Source organism: Oncorhynchus nerka, linkage group LG23 (assembly GCF_034236695.1).
Source record: "Oncorhynchus nerka isolate Pitt River linkage group LG23, Oner_Uvic_2.0, whole genome shotgun sequence".
NCBI lineage: Eukaryota > Metazoa > Chordata > Actinopteri > Salmoniformes > Salmonidae > Oncorhynchus > Oncorhynchus nerka.
The window spans coordinates 20,879,565-20,905,571 of record NC_088418.1 but is presented as its reverse complement, the minus strand read 5'-3'; the positions used below and the strand labels follow the sequence as shown (position 1 = coordinate 20,905,571).

Sequence of the window (26,007 nt, the reverse complement as noted above, 5' to 3'; positions counted from 1 at the left end):
GGAGAACCATTAAAAAGGTGTTGGTAATATCATTTTACAAAAATAAAGAAAAGCATGGTTTTCAAATAACGCGAAGAATGTCCAACGGTGGAACGGGATCTTTTTCCATTTACTTCAACCTGATACAGGTTACAATGGTGGGGCTAGGTAAGGTTTCAAAACTCACATCCTTTCTTACAATCTCAACACTGGTAGAACAAATAAAGTTAAATATCTACCAAGGAGAGAGAGGAGGACCGTTTACACCATTGCTCTTTATTTGCCTTGTGAAAACCATGCTTGGCGTGGGGAGGAGGGGATCGTGCATGACAGAGTGGGGCTGTGTGGGATGGCGCTCGAGGAGCCAGACCACTATTTCCACAGCAGGTGTGTTAAAGGCACGCCGGGGTTGCTCCTAATCCCAGCTAGACACTTCACACCCACACAACGCACACGCTCACCTGACTGCAAACACAGTACACACAGAAGCAGCACAAGTTACAGCCCCAGGAGTAAGGTTCGATACAGAAAAAGAGAGGTGGAGGATGAGGTTTTTGGAGAACGACTGGGAGGGAGGAGTTCCAGGGAGCAAGGGGCTTGGAACCGGTGCTGCCATTGTGTTAGACAGAGGGAAAACTAAAATGGTGAAATGGATCATTTCTGGTTCTTGAGTTGGTTGGAGAGCCAGTCAAGGCCCTCGTAGAGGCCGTCCCCGCTGGTAGCACAAGTGGCCTGGATGTACCAGCTGCGCTGGCGGAGAGCGTGGAGCCCCAGCTTGTCTGTGATCTCTGCAGCATTCATTGCATTGGGAAGGTCCTAAGAAATATCCAGGTTCAAATGATTAATTCTCTGTCTAACACACTGCAAGATCTTACTCAAGCCCAGTGATAGTGCAAGGGGTTGGCAATTCAAAAAAATTATTAAGTATGCATGGTCAATGAGTATGGTCCACTCACAATTTTTAGCAGGATAAAAGAGCACTACAAGGAGTCAAGGCTATCAGAATTCAGATATGAGTACCCATGCGCACCTGTTTGTTTGCAAAAACGAGCAGCACAGCATCTCTTAGCTCATCCTCCGCGAGCATTCTCTGCAACTCCTCCCTCGCCTCGTTCACTCGCTCCCGGTCGTTGCTGTCCACCACAAAGATGAGCCCTGCAAAGAAGTACATAATTCGATGACAATATGACACTGGTTCTCCGATAAGCAAGTCTGATTCATGTAACGATGGCACCATCTATGGACCACCATTGCCAACGATCCTCAAAGCTCCTTTGAATCTTACCTTGAGTGTTCTGGAAGTAGTGGCGCCACAGCGGACGGATTTTGTCTTGACCGCCAACATCCCACACTGTGAAGCTGATGTTCTTGTATTCTACCGTTTCTACATTAAAACCTGGACAAAGGACACAGAGAATGATGAAGGCACATATTCCATAAGTAGCCTAATTTAGAGAAGAAAATTGTGATAGGCTAATGCATTCAAGGAAAATTGTCCTTACCAATTGTTGGAATGGTGGTAACAATCTCTCCTAGTTTGAGTTTGTACAGGATAGTCGTTTTCCCAGCCGCATCGAGTCCAACCATGAGAATCCTCATCTCCTTCTTGCCAAATAGGCCCTTGAACAGGCTTCCAAACATATTCCCCATGGTCACTTATCTGAGAGAAAGAGGAATGCAAGGTGAAGAAAATCAGTAATGATACATGTTTAGATTTCTACGGGGTTCATACACATTGACCAATTGAATTTCATGACCAAACTAAAGTGGCGTCTACATAAGTATTAAAAAAAAGTGTTATGTGGTATTGACACTGGGAGGCTGCTCTCTGATCCCATGTATCATCTCCGGTCTTTGTGCAAGGCACTTAAACCCCACCAAGTAGAATACATGTTAGGCAACTGTATAAATCACATGTGGTCAACCTTCAGTCTGGAGAGCTACTGGGTGTGCAGGCTTTTGATACAGCTCTGTTCAAACACAGAGACAGTTAATCAAGGTCCGGTTGAGCAGCTAATTCCTAAAAATGTGGTTTGTTAGAGGGGGACTGGAATAAAAGCCGGTGCACCCATTCGCTCTCCTGGAGGATGGTTGCCCACCCTCGATGTAAAATATATTGCAACATTACAACCAAACGCCTTTTAAATAATTAAATTATTATTAAATTAAATACATCAAAGATCAAATGGCTACAAATATTTTTATTCAGCTGAAGCATCCCCACAAATTCTCTTCTTGTTAGTTTAGTCATTTATCTTACGGTTTATTTTGCAGGTTGACTAGCATCTAAATGTCCCATACATTGGATGCCCAAATCAACAACCTTTAAAATCCAAAACAAAAGTCTACAGCTAATATTTTTTTCTTAAAATTACTGTCCACGATTCAAATAATTATTTTGCTTCACATTCAATATTTTGATTCATATTCAAATCACAATTTAACCGAATCCCAACTAATAAAAATGGCAAAGTGAATCATTTGTTCAGTCAAAAAGAATTGTTTAAATGAATTAATCTACTTTGTATGGCCTTATTAGTGAGTGTCTGTGTTTTGGGGGACATGACATAATGGAAACAAACTTTATTTAACTAGGTAAGTGAGTTAACAACAAATTATTATTTACAATGACGGACTACCCCGCCAAACCCTAACCCGTATGACGCTGGGTCAATTATGCGCCGCCCTATGGGACTCCCAATCAAGACCGGTTGTGATACGGCCTGTAATCGAACCAGGGTCTGCAGTGACGCCTCTAGCACTTAGACCACTGCGCCACACCACTCGGGAGCCCAACACATGCTAATAAAAGCTACACAATTAACTACAGGGTACAATATAGATGTTTTGAGCGGACCACCTAGTTAGTCTGTTCTCTATCATATTTTATAGGCTATATATGGGCCTACCTGCTGCTGGAATGTCCGAATGTCTGTCTCTCCTTTGAGTAATGGCCCACTCGTCTCGCACAATTGCAGGTTATGCGCGCAAACACAGACGTGCTAAACTGCCATTCCGATCCTGGCTGATATGTTGACTTTTAACTGTGCCTAAATAAATTATTTTAACAGAAATTCAAATGAATTTCCATGACTTTTCCTGAACTTCCGGATTTAATCATCCAAAACTTTTCCGGGCCGTAATGCCGGAATGGTATTAGCTAGCTATAGTATGTACATTTAAAGAGACATACGTTTGCAGGAATTAACCCCAAGCTACCAATATATTCCCCAAACCAAACTTCAACGTACTGCTATAGTTAACTAGTTGTATGGCTGTGGATTTATTTCCTTCCTTTAACGTCAGAAACTACTTTAAAAAATGACAACAATGAATGCGATCCTGACGTCAGCTGACTCGCCTCAGATTTATGATTTCGGTAGCTGGTGTTCTGTGACAAAAAAATAAATCAACATAATATAGTATTTATTTAGCCAAGTTGGTGCTTGCTCCTAAGTCCTAGCTTCTAAACACTGCAATTGTGAATGAATCTACGTTCAAGTTAGCTAGGCCTGCCGTAACGGGAGGCAAGGCTAACTAAGCAAGCCTGAATGTTTCCCCATCAGGATCTAGAAACTAAAATAAATATCCGAATTGGCAACATGCGTACCCGGTAGATAGTGAACTTGAGGGCCGACAACATTCTTCAAACTAACGTTAGCTAGGTACTATAACGTTAAAGCGCAAAGAAAAAGCTCTAACTAGTTAGCTAACTAGCTTGGGCGGATGTTTAGCATCTTATTAACTAGCTAGTTAAGTTAGCAAACAAACTGGGGATCTCAGGCATTTAAAAAGGTTTACCGAACATATCGTTTTACACGCATTTGCTACTCATCTTATGACAAAACTAGTCAGCCTGAAGGAAGAGAATGTGTTCGCTAACTTAGCATCACTAGCTAGCCATATATATGCAGCAACGTCAGATGTAGAGGAAATTGTGACGTCATTTGAAGAACGGGCAACGGGAAAACTGAGCGTTTTTGTCAGATTCTTGTTCACTCGAACATACATTATTATGTGTTAAACATACGTGATGTATGATATATTCACCTTAGAAAGACTGCTTCTCGATCTTGCTTCTCTTTCAGTCACTCCAAAATGGCGTTTGCGCAACTCAGTAGACACCGGTGTGTGGACAGGCACTTTCCACGGTTAATCTTATCCAATCATATCACCTATTGTACTTAAAGACCCCACCTGTAATACCATTTCATCCAATCGCGGGGCCGATTTGATTTGTAGACAACGAGGAAGTGAACGTACACATTTTAGCCAATTACTTTTGAATTACATTATTAATGCAACGCAAGTTATCAATGCAAGTGGCAGATAGTAGATTCGGATCAATGCAGTCAGTAGCAGAATATTCTGTGATTCAACTCATTGTGCACTGACTCTCCAGTGAGGTGATCAGGGTGTCTTCTTTCCCAAGCCCACAGAGCTTGTTGATTGAATCTTGGTTTTAACACAAGCTTTTCGGAACTATTCCAACTCAATAAACCAGATGTTGGTCGATTTGTTCACGTGATTCATTTATTCTCAACATGGTGGATTGTTTAAAAAACAAACATGAATTGTAGGCCTATGCATCATCACACTGATAAAAGGTAGAATTGTTGAGTAGCTATAATGAGTAGCTAGAGACCTACTATCATAGGCTAATAATTACAGAAATAGAAAAATCATCACAATGTGACAATGTTGTGCCTGAGTCTCAATTTAGAAAATAGCTGCATGTATACACCTTCAAAGTTGTCTCATTCCCGAATCTCAAGCTTTCCCTCTTTGATCCTCCAGCTCCATCGTGGACAACAGTCTGGGGAAGGAATACAGCAAAGCCACAAGCCTGACTCCTGGATTTCCTGTTGGAAGGACACGGGCTTCCTGTCCAGAGTCTCCAAACTGAAGGCCTTCACTGTGATCTAAATGAGACACAGCACACTCTCATGTTATCTGTACATCAATTAGACAGGCTAATGGTATGTTCAACCTTACTCAAATCTACATTGATCTCTTACCTGCTCGCTTATTCCTATGGCAACGTGACCCACTTTGACCTGACGCTGTTCACGGATCCTCAAACACTCACCGCCAATGTTTTCAATCCATATCTCAACGCCTAGACCAGCAATGCACAGAGAACAGTGAGTTTATCAACAATCATACCCTTCTCCCCTAATGGTTACAGACAAGTCTACCCAGAGCCTTTTCTCACCTTCAAAGCAGTAAGATGGTGGCTGGTTGGTGGATACCACCAGCCATTCCAAGTTGAAGCTCTGTCCGTCTGTCTGGCTGTTGTAGGAGAAGACTCCAGAGCTGAGGTCATCAGACGAGCAATCAGAATCTTTGTCTGTATCCTCCTTCTGGGATGAACCAGTGCTGCTCATACAGGAGGGAGGGTGGTCCCTTGGCTCAGGGGAGGGGGTCTGGGCCAAAATGCCCATGGTAACACCTGGAGAGAGACAGATCGCCTTACTTTCCTGTCTCAAGAATATACACCTCACTGCATCTTTTAGATGTGCATAAAGCCTGACTGTCTGTGCAGCAGTAGCCGCTTAACTCACCATCTCTTAAGTATTCCAATTCAGGCTCTGACCCCCAGGATTGGTCAATCTCCGGCTGGCCTTTCCGCAAGACGGGGAAGTGGGTGTGGAGAGCTTGGTAAAGTTCTGTGGAAGACTCCTCTTCCTCCCAATCTCCTTCATATTCCCAGTCACTTTTCCTCTCCAGATCTCCATCCTCCCCCAAGTAAATATCCACCTCGGAATCTGTCCCAGGTTCCCAATCTTCCACCACATGGCTCTCCTCCAAGGAATTTTGATAAGATTCCCAGTTCCTATCCTCCAGAGAGTATGTCACTGATTCAGAATCTCTCTCCAATTCCGATCCGCCCTCCTCAGAATCACTACTGTCCGCGCCAGCGGCCAACGCTCTCCAGGGGCTCACCCAATGCATTTTGGGTGCTGACTGTGTGGCTGCTGGCTTTGCAGGGGCAGAGGGAATGTAGGGTCTGTTATGATTCCTAGCCTTGCTGTTCACCAGTTTCTGACAATCACCTTGACCAGAACTGTGACAAAGTCCTCCCACTGAAGAGAAAAAAGGGACACTCTCATTATTCTAAAACATACACTCGTTCCATCTCACACACCAACACCCATGTACTGAGGGAACACCTTCACAACAATCACAATGATTGAATTCCGGCCATAGATACACACTTGTAAAAAGCTAATTCATGTTTGTCAAATCATAGATAGATTACCTGCTCTCAGGGCCTTGGTGGTCATCTGCCTTAGCGCTGTGGCCGATGCTCTACTGGTGGGGTCCTTCTGTAGTCCAGCTCTCAAGACCTCAGCAGTGTAGGGGTTACAGCTGGGGGGCACCTCCCTCAGAGGAGGTGGCTCATTGACAATCTGACCAGTGAAAGGAAATGTTTTAAACTACATGTTTGTAGCAAGGACTTTTCTCTGATCTTGGATAACATGGGTTGTTTTTTTTACCTTGAAGCACAGCGGGTGGTTGTAGTAGCGGATCCAGGGGTGGCATCCGTTGAGCATGTGCAGTAGCATGCAGCAGCTACTCCACACGTCTGCCTTGGCACAGCGGAGGTCCCCTCGTGCCACCTCGGGCGCCATGTGGGTCTCTGTGCCAGCGGGCCACCCAGATTCTGAAATGTTAGGAAATAGTTGTGTGGGCATCGTTTTGTTTTTGTTTATCCCATTGAATACTAACTCAAAGGTTTTTCATTGTATTCACACATATACACTGACGTCTAAAGGCTTTGGTGCTCTGTCCATTTGGGTCCAGTGTCTCAGAGAGACCAAAGTCACAGAGGAACGTGTCCCTCCCATCCTCAGACAGCAACACATTGTCAACTGCAACAAGAAAGGAAGAAAGGGGTAAACAAAATGTACAATTAGAAGGCTATCTGAGGAATAAGGAGTTAGAGACGAATAGGGAACTGCTTTCTGCCAGACATAACAGTACTATACATCCTGAAACTACAGGATGTGCATTCTTATCTTCTGACACTAGGGGGAGTGCAACAACCACAAATAACTTTGCTTTTACAAAGTATCACTCTAGTAAACTACACTCAAATGTACCTTTGCTATTCTTTCAGATATTACACGTGTCTAGGGGGGAAGGGCAAAAGGGGTTGTTAACATGCCTTTAACATCCAGATGCAGGACGTGTCTGTGATGCAGGTGTTCCAATGCTCCCAGGAGCTGACAGAGGTAGCGCAAGGCCAGTTCCTCTGGTAAACTTCCCCTCTCCCTCAGTAGCTGGGCCAAACAACCTGTCTTCAGGTCCATGAAGAGTGTGACGTATGGACCCTCCCTCACAGCCCCAAAGAGCTTCACAATGCCAGGGGCGTTCAAAGCACTCCACGTGCTCACCTCCTCACAGTTGAAATGACTCAGTGGGATCTGGAATGAGTAAAACAAATTATTTTATGAGAATATAGACCAGGTTTACTAGGCGCTTGCATCAAGTGAAACGTTTGGGCCTATTGTTCTACAGAGGGAATTCAACTTTGAAGCTGCTGCTTATAGTGTATAGGATCATCAGACAACTCTGTTGTATTTGGGACATACTTTTTTGGCAGCACACTCGAACCCGGTACTTCTGTCCTGAACACTGAACACATCACCATACGATCCATTCTGAATGTGGTATAGAATGTGGTATTCCTTTCCCTCCCTGTATTCAAACTTATTGGGCTGGAGTTGCTGAAAGATACACAGTACACATAAATGCACATTCGGGTTATTCATGCATTCTTTATAAAACAAGGACACTGAATATTGATGAGGAAATAAATTAACAGGATCCCTACCTTGTGGAATATGAGGCCTTCGTTGATCTGTGCGGTGACCTCTTTCATCTCATCCGAGACATCTTTGACCAGTGCTTTAAAAAAAGGTGAGACGAATCGCTGATGCTTCTGGGTAACTCTGCTGCGCAGTTCCTCCAACATTACCTCAGAGCTAGACAGTCCCCCAACGCTACACAACAATCCAGACACATCCCCTGGGATGTTAGACACACCCACCAGACTGGAGTTGGACGTACTCTCCACACTGGAGGAGGATCCGGATTCCCATCCTCGGCTGCAGGTGGAGTCTGAGTCAGACACTCCCATCAGACTGCAAGGCGAGTCAGAGTCGGACACACTCTCTGACGCCAGGACGTTGTCCGACACGCACATCACACTGGAGAGACAGTCCGACACGTCCACCAGGCTGCAGACTGAGTCCGACAGACCCCCATCCCCAAAACTAGAAGAGGTGTCTGACTCGCTCTCACGAGTACGAATGGATTCGGAATCAGATGTACTCTTCAGACTGGATGGAGACTCAGACATTCCTCCTATTTCACTAGGAAAGTCGGACACACCTATGAGTTCGTACATGTCTGACAGGCCATCTGTACATTTTGACACACCTTCCAAGCTGCAGTGGGATACAATTTCAAACAAACCCTCCAAAATGCAGCCTCCGTGGCTATGAGGTACCCAGATAGAGTCTGTGTGTTTGGGGAGGTCCACAGGAAGTTGGTTTACCACTGAGGCCCAGCTCATGTCCTTGTTGGTTGATTTAGACCAGTCGATCTCTTGCACCCATAAACCTTGGATGACTGGTGGCTCTTGTCCTTCCTCCCTCTGTCTTCCTTCCTGAGGCTTTTGCCGAAGCTTCCTTCGAATGTGGTGGTGTGGGACTGTGCGGGTAGTACCCACATAGTTCTCTTCGTCAGTATCACTCTCGGTTGTTGCTTTCTTGGCTATGGACCTGCAAATTAAGTGACATTGAGTGAGTTGACGAGACTGCTAGCGGCGTCTAGGGGCATGTAACCCCTGAATAATATTTTTGGGGAAATGAACAGCTAATTGTAATGAGCCTAAAATGTACTAACTTTATTACGAACAATTTATTGTGCCTTGTTAAGGATACAGTGCAAACGCCATCCAACTGCAGTACAGTTTTCTAGTCCCAATTCAATTTCAAATTTGAGATTAAAGATGGTCATGCTCTGGTAAGTACCTGTGGCTTTTGAGCAGGTGAGATCTGGAGTAGACACATTCTGTGCTTGTAGGGCTGAACTCTTGGGAGCCTTCACCTGGGACACACAGATTTACTCTGGATCTAAGATGGCTCACTAAATGACATGGGCTTGTTGTTCCCTCCTTTCTGCCCTAAACAATAGGGAAAATAAGGCCAGAACAGAGGGAACAACTTTCTAGAATGTAACCCCCATCCCTCCTCCTGGCTGCATGCAGATGCAAAACTATTTCAGTGCTACTTAGCCATTTAGCAGCATTCAACCCTACATCCCACTGCTGGCGTGCCTCAGAAGCTAAGCAGGGTTGGTCCCTGGAGTGGAGATGCTGATGGAAGTGGTGTTGGAGGGCCAGTAGGAGGCACTCTTTCCTCTGGTCTAAAAATAATATCCCAATGCCCCAGGGCAGTGATTGGGGACTTTGCCCTGTGTAGGGTGCCCTCTTTCGGACGTGACGTTAAACGGGTGCTGACTCTCTGTGGTCACTAACATATCCCATGGCACTTATTGTAAGTGTAGGGGTGTTAACCCCCGTGTCCTGGCTAAATTCAAAATCTGGCCTTCATACCATCATGGTGACCAAATCATCCCCAGCTTACAATTGGCTAAATCATTCAAAATGTTTCCAAAGAAATGTGTCACTGTGTAACTACTATGCATTTTGGAAAATAAGAGTTCTCCATTAGTTACTGGCTTACCCTCTGCCTGGGCGATGATGGAGACACATGGGACTTGGTAACTGTCATCATGCCCCCCTGTGCCCACCTGCTTGGCAGTGCCCTGCTCCATCACCAGGCTCAGGGTAGGAAGGACGGTCCGCACCAACGGGTCCTTGTTCTCTTCACCCTCCATGATGTTTTCCTTCCCCAAAGAGAACAACAGTGTCGCCCCCTTCACATCAATGAATGGCGGGTTTGAGTTGAACATCCTGGGTATGGCCATTCCTCTTGCACTTGGCACCCTTAGAGAAACTGAGATCAAATCAAAGACATGATAAATAAAAAGTCAAATGAGTGCTAACATGCTACTGGAGAGAAATGGGGTAAGTTTGCTTTTGGGAATAGTGAGAATGGTGACAAGCCCTCTCCTCAAGGTCTTCTTCAAGGAGATCTTTGTGGCAATAAGCACTGATGCTCAATAGCTAAGGCTATGTGGTAGTTAGTAGTAGAATTTCATTTGAAGAGCTCTAGGAAATGTAAAGGGATACCAAACACCGAACAAGAAGCATTATGTAAATGAACCAAATTGTCTTATAATATACGGCAAAATAATTCTCACCATGTCATAAGAGAGTTCTTGACCCCTAAGTGAGGGAAAATGTACATAACTCAACAGGCTTATTCACTGTGCGGATATGCTGGCGTTAGCTATGCATTTGGCAGGTATTTTAATGTGATGGCATTTGGTATGGTCGGTGTGAATGAACTGAGATGGCTAGTGATCCAGGCGAACATGTATAAATAGCATGCAGAGTTTCAGCATGCTCTGAACTAGTTACATGCCTTCCACTGGGCTGCTCAGCTGTCAAAGTCTCTCTTTCTTAGCGCCCACCATATTGACAGTGAAGGCCGGGATCACAACAATCCTTTGTCAACTTACACACAGACAATGCTACACAGGTTATGTGTCCTTGTCCTCTCATAACTGCATTTGCAACTTGGACTAACTTATCCACTAACTTAACTTAGTTCAAGTATTTCCTATGTATCTTAGTCCAAGTGTTTCCTATGTTTTTTAGTCCATGTTTTGTGAAACAATAATAAGTAGTATTTCTAAAGGTTCTTCATTACATCTTTGTTCATTGTTATGTGTGTGTGTGGTTCCACTGCAAAGTTGTCGGAAGTTTAGATCGCCATCCTGATTCTTGAACATGCACCACTGTAAAGTTCCCATTCCCTGTGAAGTTGGCATTCAACTAACACCCTCAACCCTCAAATCTTACTGTATGAGAACCTTTATATCTAAGTCTTCTGTTCACCTCAGGGAAAATAATGGCCCATCTTTCCCATTACTTCCTGTTATCTTCGTTGTCTGCCAACACCTACACTCACATCCCCTTCCTAGCCCTAGTAGAAATAAAACATTAATACCAAGAAAATACATTGGTTTGAATGACAATAAAACATCAATAGGTAGTAATCCAACATACCGTAAAGCCGAAACGGTTGCTCCTTTTCTGTGAGAAGTTATCTTTGTATTAGTAGAAGTAGAGACAGAGTACTTCAGCCAGTTGGACTAAGCTACTTGCTTCTGTTCTGCCAATGTGTGTGGGTGTCTGTGTATGTCTGTATGTGCTGTCTCCAAGTGTAACCCACCGGCTTTCTGCTGACAGGCCGTGCTGATTGGTGGGCCATATGTGAGAGTTATGAGACAGCGTTCACCCCCGACCCCCGGCACACATTACTGTTAGTGAATCGAGACTCGGGTACTGTCATGAGTCTATCCATTTTTTCCCCTTTCAATGTGTCTTTTGACTAACGATGTGGTCATTGTTAATTAAATAAACAAACACATACATCCACCTCCCCTCATGAAACTGTGCTCCCCAGTTCTCTGTCCTCATCTCATTCTTTTGTACAATCACCTTCAAACATACGTTCGTAGTTTGTATTGATAGCCATGGCAGTCCTAGAGAAATAAATGCATTGGTATAACATGGATATAACGTCAATAAATAAGCATCAAAAGAAAGGTAAGAACCACAAGTGCAAAGAAGTGTAACTCAATGTATGTAGAATATCAGTATTGAGACTGATTGACAAAAAAAGTGGAATTTAGTAACAGATTTAATCAAAGTGACGCTGGAAAAAGTTATCTTAGCGTCAAGTCAAACTTTTCATACAAGTCTGGTAGTTGGCACTGGTTCAGTTATTCCTTCCCATTCAACACCTGTGTGCTGCCCTTTCCCAAATTCGGATCGGCAGAATTTGCACATTCCTATGGGAATTAGCAACATGCCAGAGGAGGGGGTGTCAGCAAAAAACACATTACTACCCATGAGCCATTTTCCCTGGCAACATCTGAATGGCGTAGGGACAAACCAATGGTGAGGCACTCAGCAGAAGTACACATAGGCAGGTCAGCGAGTTTCATCCGTGTACTGGTCGAGTGCCCTGGGATCTATCTATACATAGACTTGGAAAAGGTCCATTATCAGAACTCCGTCTCAGAGTGGTGCTCAAATTCAATTCTGTTTCTAACCATTCATGACAAAGTGGTACAGTTGTACTTTATCTAATTACGGTACAAAATGTATGAATCGTATTCTTCAATCATGAATTGAAATGACTGGAAACCTTGGACTTGTGGCCCTTTTACAATCGTGTCCATTGGGCAAACACAACAAAGGGTTGTAAAAAGCCAAAGGGGCCATGGGCCAGAGCATTATAGTGCAGACGTGCCTCATTGGAGTTAAACCTCGTTCTCTCTACCCGTGCTCTCCACTGAGGCTGATTAGTCCATGGCTCTTAGCTGCCAGCAGAGAGCACCAGAGCCAAGCCTGGCTGTGTCCACTGGTAACTGGGACACATCTCACCAGCTGTGATATGCCAGGGCAGGGTCAAGGCTTCTGTTACTCTTCATGCCTCTGCTTGCTACTCACACCTCTTGTTTTCATTGGTCGTCATAACAACTTCTAAGGGGAACAGGGTAAGGGGGAAAGCAAATAAACATAATGCGTTTCTATGGGCTTATTTTGGACCTAAGCTTGTCACCGGCCTTTTCGCCTTCGGGACGATTCCCATTGTTAAGAGCGGAGACATGAGCATCTTGTCATTATATACAGATCTCTGTGTAAAGGGAGAGGGGAGAAGTGCATAGGAAGTGAGGTGTCCTTTCCTTGGGAATCTCTATGAACCATACCCTCCAAGGTTCAGGCAAAAATATGACTCATACATTGAGTGTAGGTAGCCTAGCGCGTTGTGCGTTGGGCCAGTAGCGAAAGGTCGATGTTTAAAATCCCTGAGCTGACTAGGTGAAAAATCATTTGATGTGCCCTTGAGCAAGGCACTTAACCCTAATTGCTCCTGTAAGTCACTCTGGATAAAGGCATCTGCTAAAGGACTAGAATGCAATTGTCCTACAGTACAGCTCAGGAAATATGACATGTCTAAATTCAAGCACACAAATGTAAAGAATGTCAGATAATCCATTCACACATGAATGACTGGAAAAGGACTAGTCCCCAATGGAGTTATATATAGTACAAAATCACAATAATAAAAAATAAAAAAATAAACTAGGCATGTCAGTTAAGAACAAATTTTTATTTACAATGACGGCCTACACTGGCCAAACCCGGACGACGCTGGGCCAAATGTGCACCGCCCTACAATGCCACAAATACACCCAAAATGGTTGTTTTTCAAACGAAAACGATGAAATATATTAAAGATATTTCACCTCAGTTTGCATACACTTATCAAGTGATGTAAATTCACCCTCTCTTCAATGTCTTTTAGAAGGAATTTCTTTTTTTTATTAAAAAGAAATAAAAACAGAATGTTTGGTGTAGATTTGTGTACATTTTGATATCAACTAACATTGTGCAAAACAATCATACAATAATTCCTATGAACTAGACGTACTATGAAATAGGGACGTCTATCACTTTTGTAAAAGCACCACAAATTTCATGAGGAAATCATTTAACTGGGGTGTACCAGTAATTCCTATACTGAAAATCAAAAAAGGCACAACCATAGAATTAGGAATTAGAATAATTTAATAATATCTCTATGGGCACAATCCTGTTTAAATAAAGTTATTTATGATTATTTGTATTGATCACAATAGTGATCAACAATAAGTATTATGACATCAAGATAAAATGACTGATTAAAAAGTTTTGCTTTAAATACATTGTATGCAACTGATTGTAATATATTCCAACTATAGGATTATAAAGATGTATATAGATCGATCGATAGACATTTTCTTAAATGTGTAATTTCCATGACTTGATGGGTTTGATTGACAGCATTCTAATTTTAAAATGACAGAAAACTGTCAGAGGTTGGACCATCCATCTCGATCCTCACTTCACAGAAAGTAAAGAACCAGCAGCCAAAACATACATAAAAATTTAAATTTAAAATGTAAAAAAAAAATTACATTAACACTGTCGGCTGATCAATGGCTATATAAGTACTTCCAGGCGATAAACTAACAGTCACTTACTAATGCTAGGTTGTGCCCTGCATCAACGAAACATGAAAATCAGCTTCCTTATACTATGTAGCTGTGTTCTTAAGAGTTTGGTATACAAATCTATTTTTTATGCGTCTCAAAGCAGTTCCAACAAGAGGCTATAATACATTCATGTTTCTCATATGCATAGAGAAAATGGCATGATCTGGGGCAGTAGTAACTAAACGTAAATCTAAAAGACATTAAGGATAAACGGAGAAGCTAGCTGAATTCAAAAATAAAAACACTTCTGGATGGACTTTGGGTGGAGATGCTGAATTTTCAAACATTTCTATTTCCTGGTTCTACCCCAATTGAAAACCAAATAAAAATCAGGTAAAAAAAAAAGAAAGAAAAGAAGATGGATAGAAAAATACAAAATCTTCAGTCCCTTGTCCATAAGGTTGTGTTCCTCCTATGGCATGTTCTGCAGGTAGGTAAGTGTGCTGGAGGGAGGAACATCAGATCAGTGCTGCTCCTGATTGGCTCAGAGTCCAAAAGGAACAAAGTCTCTCTTTTTGTTGTGAGTGAAGAAAATATCCCAGGTCAACTCAGCCTGCTGGGAGCAGCCTCCCTGCCCTAGGTTGCATGTGTATCCCATGGGGCAGCAGTGCTTGGCGTCTGCGCAGCATACTGCCTGTGAAGAGAAAGCGAGTTTAAAGGAGTAGTTCAAGATTTTTCAACTTGATGTTAGATGGTTCCTCACCCTGAAAGTAGTCTATGGGTCGGGAGAGACTGTAATCCATGGTAGGTCCTCTTTAAACAACCACCACAAACGTCAGCATATTTTATCCACAACAAGCTAACAATCAATGGAAGTGATGGGGGCATGTAAGCATGTTGTTTTTGTTTTTTTATGCATTTACCGCCCACATATTGGAGGCCTATTCACTTGAATTGACGGGCATGTTACCGCCTAAATGGGCAGAACGCTGTATAAAAAGTTGAATGGCACTTTAGGGTCAAAATCCAAAGTTACATATGTCAAGTTAATATTCAAAGACGCCATGTCGCTCGCTACCTTTGGTTCGGGGCAGCAGGACCATTCTGTGGGGGAGGTCTTGCAGCATGTCTGCAGTTTGGGACAGCTGTACTCTCCAGCACCGTCACACTTCACATCTATCCCCGCCTCCGCTGCTCTCTGCTGGGACTCTGACACCTTTGTCTGGGGAATGGTATGGGGGAGAACACCCTCTACCGGTTTCTCACAGGTCCCAGTCTGCATGTTGCAGCTGTAGCCCTGTGGGCAGCAGTGCTCGTGGTCTGTACAGCAAACAGCCTGTGGATAGAGGGAAATAAAGAGAGAGAGAAAAAGAAAGAGAGAGAAGGAAGGAAAGTGTCCCAATTATACGAAGTGTGTGTACTATATAAATCCAACCCATTATCACAGAAAGTCAATAGAGACGCACCTTGACCAGAGGACAGCAGCCCCATTCTTCTGTGGACAGCTTGCAGCAGGTGGTCCTAGAGGCACAGCTGCTCTTGTTGTCACACTTGACGTCTTTCAACATGGCTCCCACAGTCAGGGCCTTCTCCTTGCGGTACCAGGGGATGGTCAGGCGGCCCTTAGTGCAGCAGGTCTTTTGGTCGTCACAGCTGTAGCCGCTGGGGCAGCAGTGGTCTCCGTCGGCACAGCACACCGCCTGGGGAGGAGAAGAACCTTACACTGAGGTTATACAGAGATTACTACCGTATAATCACCATTTTACCACATCATTTCAAATAAAACTTTGTCACATGTGCCGAATACAAGTGTAGACCTTAGCATGAAATGCTTACTTACAAGCCCGTAACCAACAGTGCAGTTAAAAAAAAAGAGTTAAGAAAATATTTACCAAATAAACAAAAGTTAAAAATGATAAAAGGTAACAATAAAATAACAACGAGGCTATTTAATAGGGGGTAGCGGTACCGAGTCAATGGGTACAGGTTAGTTGAGGTCATTTGTACATACATGTAGGTAGGGGTGAAGTGACTATGCATAGATAATAAAGTGAGTAGCAGCAGTGTAAAAACAAATGGGGGCGGGGTCAATGTAAATAGTCCAGTGATCATTTGATTAATTGTTCAGCAGTCTTATGGCTTGGTAGTAAAAGCTGTTAAGGAGCATTTTGGTCCTAGACTTGGCGCTCCGGTACCGCTTGCCGTGCGGTAGCAGAGAAAACAGGTCATCACTTGGGTGACTGGAGTCTGACAATTTTTGAGCTTTCCTCCTTTCCTCTAATATATAGGTCCTGGATGGCAGGAAGCTTGGCCCCAGTGATGTACTGGGCCGTACGCTCCACAAGGAGTAAAGATGAGTGAGTAACCCCAAATACTATTTTCATAACTTCAACTATGTGGTAATTTTCTGTTATGTAAAATAGCGACAACTTCCAATTGCCTTGTTCATCATAAATAATAATATTTTGAAAAGGTTGCCACAGGTAAAGGATCCATAGTAAACTCCTTACCTTGGGTAAGGGGCAGCACCCCCACTTGCCAGCCTTTTTCACGAAGCAGCAGGTGGTATCTTTGGGGCAGCTGGTTTGGGGGTCACACATGTTCTTGACTGGGTGGACGGAGGGGGAACTGGCCTGGGGAAGCCCTCTGTGCAGTGGCAGGCCTGGCAGCTTGGGGACCCAGGGCAGGCTGAGGAGCCCGGGCTTGTCACAGGTCTGTTCGGCCACGTTACATGTGTAGCCTTTAGGGCAGCAGTGCTCGTGGTCATCGCAGCACACCGCCTAAGGGGCAACAATAACATTATTGCAATGCGGAACTTCTACTTAAGAGCACCTTGTTTTGTAACCACAACAAATCTGCATTCATAAAGAGTAGGCATGTTGAGACACTATGAATATTGGCCCTAATCTACAGTATCTAGTATCTTAAAGTGAGAAAACATAAGATATGGCAGCTTAGGACACTTCTGTAACACACACCCTGGGCCCGAAGTCGAAAAACAACGTTTCTCCAGAATTATACACAAGTCTTCAATTCATCTCAGTCTCTATGAAGGGAGTCATTGAATGGGAAAGTTAAACTCACATGAGGTAAAGGACAGCATGCCGACTGTCCCGAGTTCTGCCTGCAGCAGGTGGTGCCCCTGGGGCACATGGTCTGTTCGTCACACTTCTCAGTGGCCAGTGGTGTCTGGGTGGCGAGGGCTGGCACCTTGGCGACCCACGGCATGGTGAAGCCTGAGGGATCATCACAGGTACTGGCCTCCAGGTTACACACGGTGCCGTGGGGGCAGCAGTGGAGGTGGTCGTTGCAACACATCGCCTGAAGGACACAGAACGCACAGGCTTGTTATCACTGAGATAAGTTAGGCTAAAACGCAATGCTTATTTGCCTCTAATTTAATGAAATGACTTCCTGAGATGACTGGAATAAAAAGACTACTCATGTACAGGGACAGTTGTCTTTTTCAATTAGAGTCGAGAAAATGACATTTCATGTCTAATTACTTCCAGAGTAGAATTTAACATTGACATCATTCAAATCAGATTCAACCTAAGGTAAAGTTGCCTAAAGGTTAGACCCTTAACTTAGCAAGGAACAAGTCAATGGGGGTATATGTGGAAATGGCCGTACATTGGGCAGGGGGCAGCAGGCCCAGTTTCCCGTGGTGGTCTCGCAGCACGTGGATTGGCCTGGACACGATGTGGACTCGTCACATTTGCTGTTGGGCAGCGGCTTCTCCTCCGACACGTAGCTGAAGGCGGGCACCTTGTCCAGCATGGGAACCAGGGCAGAGCCCGAGGAGGGGTCATCACACGTACTCTCTGCCAGGTTACAGATGGTCCCGTGGGGGCAGCAGTGGAGATGGTCATCACAACACACAGCCTATGGGGGAGCTCAAAGGAATCAGTGTGGGGTTCGCTGGTTCAGAAGAGTCCACAGTTTATATCGTGTTTCTGTTCGCATATCTTTAACGTTACAAGACAAATTTAACACCACCGACCGTAAAAGAATGGCAACACTTGCAACATGAATAAAGGGAATTACGCAAGATTTCATAATCACGGGAGTCTCAAGGGCTGAGCTCTACTGTCAAGTGTGATAGGAATTATAACGGACTGACTCTCTCACACACACATATACACACACAGTACCTTGGGCAGGGGGCAGCAGACCCATTCTCCATCTAGTGATTTACAGCATGTACTCCCATCAGCACAGGCCACAGAGTCGTTGCAGGGCACAGCATTGACTGGAGGACACAGACCTTCACATGTTAACGTATGGATTTGACACCTCTGGCGAGATGCAGAATAGCAACAGATCTGCCCAAATATAAACTTTCATTCCATTGGTCACTATGCAGCCGTCTATCTTGAATAGCCCGACTTTGATAGTCGGTTGCAAATTGATGTTAACATCACGTGCTAATGTTTGATTGATTGTGTTACGTTACAGCCTGTTAGATCGTTGTCCTGTTGAAAGGTGAACCTTTGCCCCAGTCTGAGATCCTGAGCAGGTTTCCAGCAAGGATATCTCTGTACTTTGCTCCGTTCAGCTTTCCCTCGATCCTGACTAATCTCCCAGTCCCTGCCACTGAAAAACATCCCCACAGCCATGATGCTGCCACCACCACCATGCCTCACCGTAGGGATGGTGCCAGGTTTCCTCCAGACGCTTGGCTTTCAGGCAAACGAGTTCAATCTTGATTTCATCAGTCCAGAGAATCTTGTCCCTCATGGTCTGCGTCCTTTAGATGCCTTTTGGCAAACTCCAAGCGGGCTGTCATGTGCCTTTTACTTAGGAGTGGCTTCCGTCCGGCCACTCTACCATAAAGGCCTGATTGGTGGAGTGCTGCGGAGATGGCTGTCCTTTTGGAAGGTTCTCCCATCTGAACAGAGCAACTCTGAAGCTCTGTCAGAGTGACTATCAGGTTCTCGGTCACCTCCCTGACCAAGGCCGTTCTCCCCTGATTGTTCAGTTTGGCCGGGCGGCCGGCTCTAGGAAGAGTCTTGGTGGTTCCAAACTTCTTCCTTTTAAAAAACGATGCCACTGTGTTCTTGGGGACCTTCAACGCTGCATAAATGTTTTGAGTACCCTTCCCTAGATCTGTGCTGACACAATCCTGTCCCGGAGCTCTACGGACAATTCCTTCACCCTCATGGCTTCATTTTTGCTCTGACATGCACTGTCAACAGTGAGACATGTTGCTTGGGTGCCTTTCAAAATCATGTCCAATCAATTGAATTTACCACAGGTGGACTTCAATCAAGTTGTAGAAACATCAAGGACGATCAATGGAAATAGGATGCACCGGAGCTCAATATCGAGTCCCATAATTTTTTAAATTTTGCCTTTATTTATCTAGGCAACTCAGTTAAGAACAAATTCTTATTTTCAATGATGGCCTAGGAACAGTGGGTTAACTGCCTGTTCAGGGGCAGAACGACAGATTTGAACCTTGTCAGCTCGGGTATTCGAACTTGCAACCTTTTCGGTTGCTAGTCCAACGCTCTAACCACTAGGCTACCCTGCCGCCCCTAACAAAGGGTCTGAATAATTATGTAAATAACGTATCTGTTTGTAATTTGTATTAAATTTGCCCAAAAAAATTAAAAACCTATTTTCGCTTTTACATTATGGGTTATTATTGTGTGTAGATTGACGAGGATTTTTTATTTAATCAATTTTAGAATGCTGTAACGTAACAAAATGTGGAAAAAGTGAAGGGGTCTGAATATTTTCCGAATGCACTGTAACCCCTCATTCCACTGGAAAGTTACACGCTTACACTACAAACTCAATTAGTAACATCCCAGTAGCCAGGGATTAGGGTGAGAAGTGGTTGGTGCCTCACCATTGTTGGGGATTGCAGGGATCTTCTTGGCCAATGGAGTCTGTGTATTGGGGGAAGTGCACATCTCATGCTCCAGGTCACAGGTTGTGTTGCCAGGGCAACAGTGGAGTTTGTCAAAACAGCACACAGCCTGTACAGAACACATGATTTAAGACAGTACATCAGTTTTTAAAAGTTCAATATCTACATCTCCCTTTAGCTTCACTTTCCTCACATTGAAACACTTTTTCTTAGACGAAGACATTTGTGACTGACAGTTACTACACATCCGCCTGTGTGTAACACACATTGTGCAACACACATCTGAACAAAATGGCTTAAGATTGTGTGACCCAGGATCTACTATGAATTATAAACTGGGTGGTTTGAGCTCTGAATGAATGTATTTCTACTGCTCTAATTACATTGGTAACCAGTTTATACTAGCATTACGGCACTTTGGGGGTTTGTGGTATATCGCCAATATACCAAGGCTAAGGGCTGTATCCAGGCACTCAGCGTTGCGTCGTGCGTAAGAACGAGCCTTAGCTGTGGTATATTACCATATAATATTACTATATTACCATATACCACACCTCCTCATGCCTTATTGTTTAAATGACCCAGCACCAGCCCCAGCTCCACTCACCTCAGGGTAGGGGCAGCAGCCGAAGTCTCCACTGGCCAGCAGGCAACATGTGGTTCCGTCTGGGCACAAGCTCTTACCACCTGGGCAGGTCACTGCTCGTCCAACAGCTACTGAGACACCAGGAAGAGAACTGTGTTGTGTTCATTGGGCACCAAATTGAAGAAAACAGAAAAAGGAAGGGACTGTGGACTTTTCCCATTAAGAAACCAAATATTGATTTTTACGTTTTCCTTTGTGTGCCCTAATGAACACAACCCTGGAACATAATTCAAAAACAACTTCCTGGTGATGTTGTAGTTTATTTCCATCTGTCCCTTCAGTACCTGACTGCCTCTTTCTTGCAGGTACTTTCTCCCTCATTGGGAACGTGTCCAGGGTGGGCGACACACACTTGGAGTGGGCTAGGTCACATTTGGTGCTCTCTGGACAGCAGTGCATCTTGTCCTCACAGCACACCGCCTTGAGAGAGAAGACAAGGTTTAGAATTCGTTCAGGTGGGCATTCACGCTTCAGCAAACAAAGGAAAGGAGCTTAACAATTACAAAAAGGGCTTGCCCTCACATCAAATGACTTCCAATAGGCTGGCAGTTTCCACCAACAGATTCGGGGTACAACGATGTGAGCTGCATTCACTAGGTGAATGTATTATGGTACACTGGAACGAGACCTTATATATATATATATATATATATATATATATATATATATAAAATATATAAAAAAATTAACCCTTTTTCTCCCCAATTTCGTGGTATCCAATTGTTGTAGTAGCTACTATCTTGTCTCATCGCTACAACTCCCGTACGGGCTCGGGAGAGACGAAGGTTGAAAGTCATGCGTCCTCCGATACACAACCCAACCAAGCCGCACTGCTTCTTAACACAGCGCGCATCCAACCCGGAAGCCAGCTGCACCAATGTGTCGGAGGAAACACTGTGCACCTGGCAACCTTGGTTAGCGCGCACTGCGCCCGGCCCGCCACAGGAGTCACTGGTGCGCGATGAGACAAGGACATCCCTACCGACCAATCCCTCCCTAACCCGGACGATGCTAGGCCAATTGTGCATCGCCCCACGGACCTCCCGGTCGCGGCCGGTTACGACAAAGAGACCTTAATTTAACCAATATTTTCAGAACGTCGCCCATTGACTGGCACTAATTGAAACAAGAACAAAACAGCCCCACATGTGGGTATGGAGTACAGACTATGTGCGGGTTACATCAAACCCATTGTATTGAAACACTGGAACATCCTCAAAAAGTGATCCATGGCTTGGGCCCCTCTCTCAGGCGAACCCATTCCAGGGCGCCCTGCCTCAGAAACGTGGGGGCAAGTTGACATAGGGTCACAAAACTGTGAACCGCTATATAAAAATTCTAAATAAAATGGTAGGAAAGTATTTTGAAATACAAAACACCATTCTCTGAAGCATCTTGTTCCAAATTACATGATGATTTTTTTCCCCAAGACCTTCAACTACATATGACTAAATAATCAAAAGTCATTCAAATACCTATTTCAAATACATGAAGCTAAAAGAGATAGGCCGACTGCCCATCTCTGTGTATAGGCTACCCTGGGGCTACCCTGGGGCGGCAGGGTAGCCTAGTGGTTAGAGCGTTGGACTAGTAACCGAAAGGTTGCAAGTTCAAATCCCCGTGCTGACAAGGTACAAATCTGTCGTTCTGCCCCTGAACAGGCAGTTAACCCACTGTTCCTAGGCCGTCATTGAAAATAAGAATTTGTTCTTAACTGACTTGCCTAGTTAAAGAAATAAAAACTCAAATACACTTGCCAACTGGCACAAGCACGGTTTCAAAGTATTAATACCCCAGGCTGTAGCATTTTGCTCCCTATTCTGGAGTGTTAATCATTACAATCAAATATTTACCAGCAAAATTCAGAGACCAAGGGAGTATTTCACAAGGCAAGGGTCAGTGTGTGCACATTTGCAAATACTATATAAAAAGGAAGTAAAAAAACATATTCAATTTTCACGTATTGTAACCAGCTCCATGCTTCTGATTAGTGAAAAACCCCTCCAGCCATCAAGGGGACTAGCTTCATTAACTTTGTCTAATCTGCTGCCTAGTAGTCAGGTCAAGTCACTTTATAAACAAAGGCTCTGTTAATAGCTGAAGCCAAGCTTACCATTTTATTATCATGCTCAAGAAGACCAGAGGAACTTAGAATGTGCGGATGAATCAGTTATTTCAATAAAGGTCCCTATGGTATTTTAGTGCGCAGTGTTGACAGTTGCAGAATCAACTGAAACATTGTTTCAACACATTACAGTGGTTGTTCCAGGTGTATATTGTACGACCACAGGAAGAAAGAATGGTCCTGAGGCAGCAGTTAAACGCAAGGAGCCTCATTTTGACAGCAATCAAATATGCAAAATACTACAGTATTATTCACCTACAGATTTTTGATCAACGCAATTTTATACTCTCAAAATGTCACCCAATGAGAACTTCCAAATATGGAATAGGCCTTATGGAAAAGTATGTAGCGTACCTTGGCCAGGGGACAGCAGCCCCAGGAACCGCCTGGGAGTTCACAGCAGGTAGTGTCGTCTGGACACTCGGCCTCGCCGTCGGGACAAATGACTGCCTTCACTCCCTCCAGCATCTAAAGGAGTGAAAGGCAACGCATATCAATGAGCGAGTTTGAAACATGTGTTACATTTATTCAGGCAACAAAGTTAATTACCATGAATGAATAGGCTTGATAAAATGAAGACAAAACAGACACAATATATTATAATAGACAGAGATACACAGATATATGGATATGGTTGTATTTCCTTTACCAGGGGGCCGATTAGGCGTTTGGCAGGAACTCTTCTGACCCACGGCAGAGAGACGGTTTTATTAAGGCACTTGGAGTGCACTAAATCACACGCTGTCCCCTCATAACAGCAATGCAGGTGGTCCGAGCAGCACTCCGCCTGGAGACGGGATTTAAAACAGCGTCATGTTTCACACTATGGGTACGATTCAAAGCGGGGTCTGCTGGACCGTCAATATGTCCTGCAGTGACCTCATTTCATCAAGCAATCACACAAACAAACTTTAGACCAGAGACTAGTCACTTACATTCGGTAGTGGACAGCAGCCATATCCACCGCTGGGTGTCTGGCAGCAGGTGTTCCCCTCTGCACACATCCCACCGTCGGGACAAATCAGGGCTGAGGTCAGGCCTAGCAGAGCCAGACACGCCACCCCTATCTGCACAGTCTGAGGAGAGATGAAGAAAACCTGAGACTGTGTGCTTGTGTGTGTTGGAGACATGTTTCTTCATTTGTTTGATGATGCTATGTCAATAGGTGGGTGGTGGTGAATAACGTTGAGCACAGGGTGATCAATGTTTCAGCTGTAAGCCTACTGGGTTCACCCACATTAGGAATGCAGAAGTCAGTGCTTAACTCCATACATTTGCTCTGAGGTTCATGTCCTTTCTAGGCTAATATTTGTGTGTGCTGGATCACACTAGAACATTTAAACTACAATATTTAAGTCTTTATCTACACAAAACCGCAATAGATAGTATGTCATCTGGGGACTTATGAACCTGATGACCTACTTCACTCACTCACTGTAGCCTAGTCAGCCATTTCGAGAAACATGATTGCTAAAATGTTATCAGAATGGACTTTTAGCACAGCCAACTAATTCCAAATAAGTACTGTAGCTTGCTAACGAACTAAGCTACAATACTTATTTAATACTATGGTGCTCAAAGCGGGGTCTGCTGGACCGTCAATGTGTCCTGCAGTAACCTCATTTAATCAAGAAATCACACATATGACATATTACCTCGACTAACCGGTGCCCCCCGCACATTACCTCTGTACCGGTAACCCCCTGTATAAAGTCTCGCTATTGTTATTTTACTGCAGCTATTTAATTACTTGTTAAATGTATTAATACTACTACAATGCTTTTAATTTAGTCTCAACGAAGTGTTAGAGGGGAATATCTTACCATTGCCAGAGAGTCGGAGAAGAGGGCTTATGAGGGAATATCGTCATATAAATTAGCCTTCTAAAAGATGAAAGAAAACAAGAGTAACATTACGCCATTATCAGACGATCACAACAACAATGAATGACAGCGCTGACAGTTGTCGCTAGCGAACGTTAGATAGCTGGCAGTGGCTAGTAGCATATTAGCTAGCGAGTTAAGCAAACTCAATTGGTCAGGCGTGACACCCGACAAAAATGTATGAAATGTGTTATCTACCTTCGTGTGCGATGTACAAGTTCAGACTTGTTAAATTATCATTCATTCGAAGCGACGTTGGGAGTATTTTGCGATCTGGGGTGACTTCGGCTTTTTTCTGAAAACAAGATACGCGCACCGTGTGACCATGGGCCTGGTTCCAAATCGTTATCCGTCGTCCTGCTGGGGAGCGAGGCGACGCAGCAACCAACGTTGACTGTGTCATCGACTGACAAATGGCTACGACATATGATGTGGTTAGCTGATAGTTAAAATACCTATCCAGGCGTTGTAAGATCTGTTAGGCGTCAGCAACGTCAAAGCATCGGAACCGCCCATTACCTGTCATATTTTTCTTTCAAAGTTGGAGAACCTGTAGCACTGACTTCTCAGCAAGGAACTACATCAATATAATACATTATTGTTAAATGTATTGGTCAATACTGTAACTAACCAAGCGTTGATAAAACCGTACCAAATTGGTACAGGAATAACACAGATAGAACAAAGAGACACGTTTCACCACATGTATAAATCAGAAGCATCAGTTTGGGATGTCCATTCCCCTCCAAATATAGTGAGGAGAGGAAGCCCAGGGACTGGCAGTGGGAGAGTTTGGAGCGAGATGGAACTGGGCCGACATTCTACAGATTTAATGTGTTATGACTATTTAACCTCTGTCATATCGTGGATTCAGAGCTATCTATCTAATAGAAAACAGAAGGTTTTATTTTATGGAAGCTTCTCTAATGTTAAAAATGTAACGTGTGGTGTATCGCAGGACAGTTCTCTTGGCCCTCTACTCTTTTCTATTTACCAATGACCTGCCACTGGCATTAAACAAGCCTGTGTGTCAAGGTATGCTGATGATTCAACCCTATACGTGCCAGCAACCACAGATTCAGATCAATTTTATTATTCCACCAGGGGGAAATTCATTGGGTAATGTGCTCAAAGAGACAGCACATAAACCATGAAAACACAGAAACTACACAACAGAATTCAATCAAAGTGCCACAGCTACACACTTAAAGTGAACGTGCATTATGGTGTATACTCAAGGGACCAACAGACTATGTATTATACAGCCTAATGGCTGTTGAAATAAAAGAGTCCCCATATCTATCTG

General features: G+C 44.0%; 3 protein-coding genes across 3 annotated transcripts; all 3 read right to left on the bottom strand.

Moving 5' to 3' along the window:
* Nucleotides 1–234: 234 nt before the first annotated feature.
* Nucleotides 235–4,119, bottom strand: LOC115106440 (ADP-ribosylation factor 1). The gene is made up of 5 exons (XM_029629192.2): nt 4,030–4,119; nt 1,482–1,639; nt 1,265–1,375; nt 1,010–1,134; nt 235–795 (listed from the first exon to the last, which is right to left on the bottom strand). The coding sequence occupies exons 2-5, from the start codon at nt 1,627–1,629 to the stop codon at nt 634–636; spliced, it is 546 nt and encodes a 181-aa protein (XP_029485052.1). The 5' UTR covers nt 1,630–1,639; nt 4,030–4,119; the 3' UTR covers nt 235–633.
* A 371-nt stretch (nt 4,120–4,490) lies between these two features.
* On the bottom strand, nt 4,491–11,337 carry LOC115106439 (uncharacterized). The gene is made up of 13 exons (XM_029629191.2): nt 11,189–11,337; nt 9,738–10,010; nt 9,024–9,099; nt 7,820–8,771; nt 7,578–7,712; nt 7,151–7,409; nt 6,750–6,854; nt 6,480–6,646; nt 6,242–6,392; nt 5,544–6,065; nt 5,195–5,431; nt 4,998–5,098; nt 4,491–4,901 (listed from the first exon to the last, which is right to left on the bottom strand). Exons 2-13 carry the CDS (start codon nt 9,979–9,981, stop codon nt 4,737–4,739), a joined length of 3,114 nt encoding a protein of 1,037 aa, XP_029485051.1. The 5' UTR covers nt 9,982–10,010; nt 11,189–11,337; the 3' UTR covers nt 4,491–4,736.
* Nucleotides 11,338–13,285: 1,948 nt separating this feature from the next.
* Nucleotides 13,286–24,688, bottom strand: LOC115106438 (progranulin-like). Its single transcript, XM_029629189.2, is given in 15 exon segments — nt 13,286–14,863; nt 15,248–15,505; nt 15,636–15,869; nt 16,680–16,949; nt 17,254–17,490; nt 17,803–18,054; nt 18,324–18,421; nt 20,027–20,156; nt 20,655–20,764; nt 20,978–21,113; nt 23,173–23,286; nt 23,468–23,605; nt 23,754–23,894; nt 24,642–24,665; nt 24,668–24,688. Coding segments are annotated over 15 exon segments (2,313 nt in total). The 3' UTR covers nt 13,286–14,713.
* Between the last annotated feature and the right edge of the window lie 1,319 nt (nt 24,689–26,007).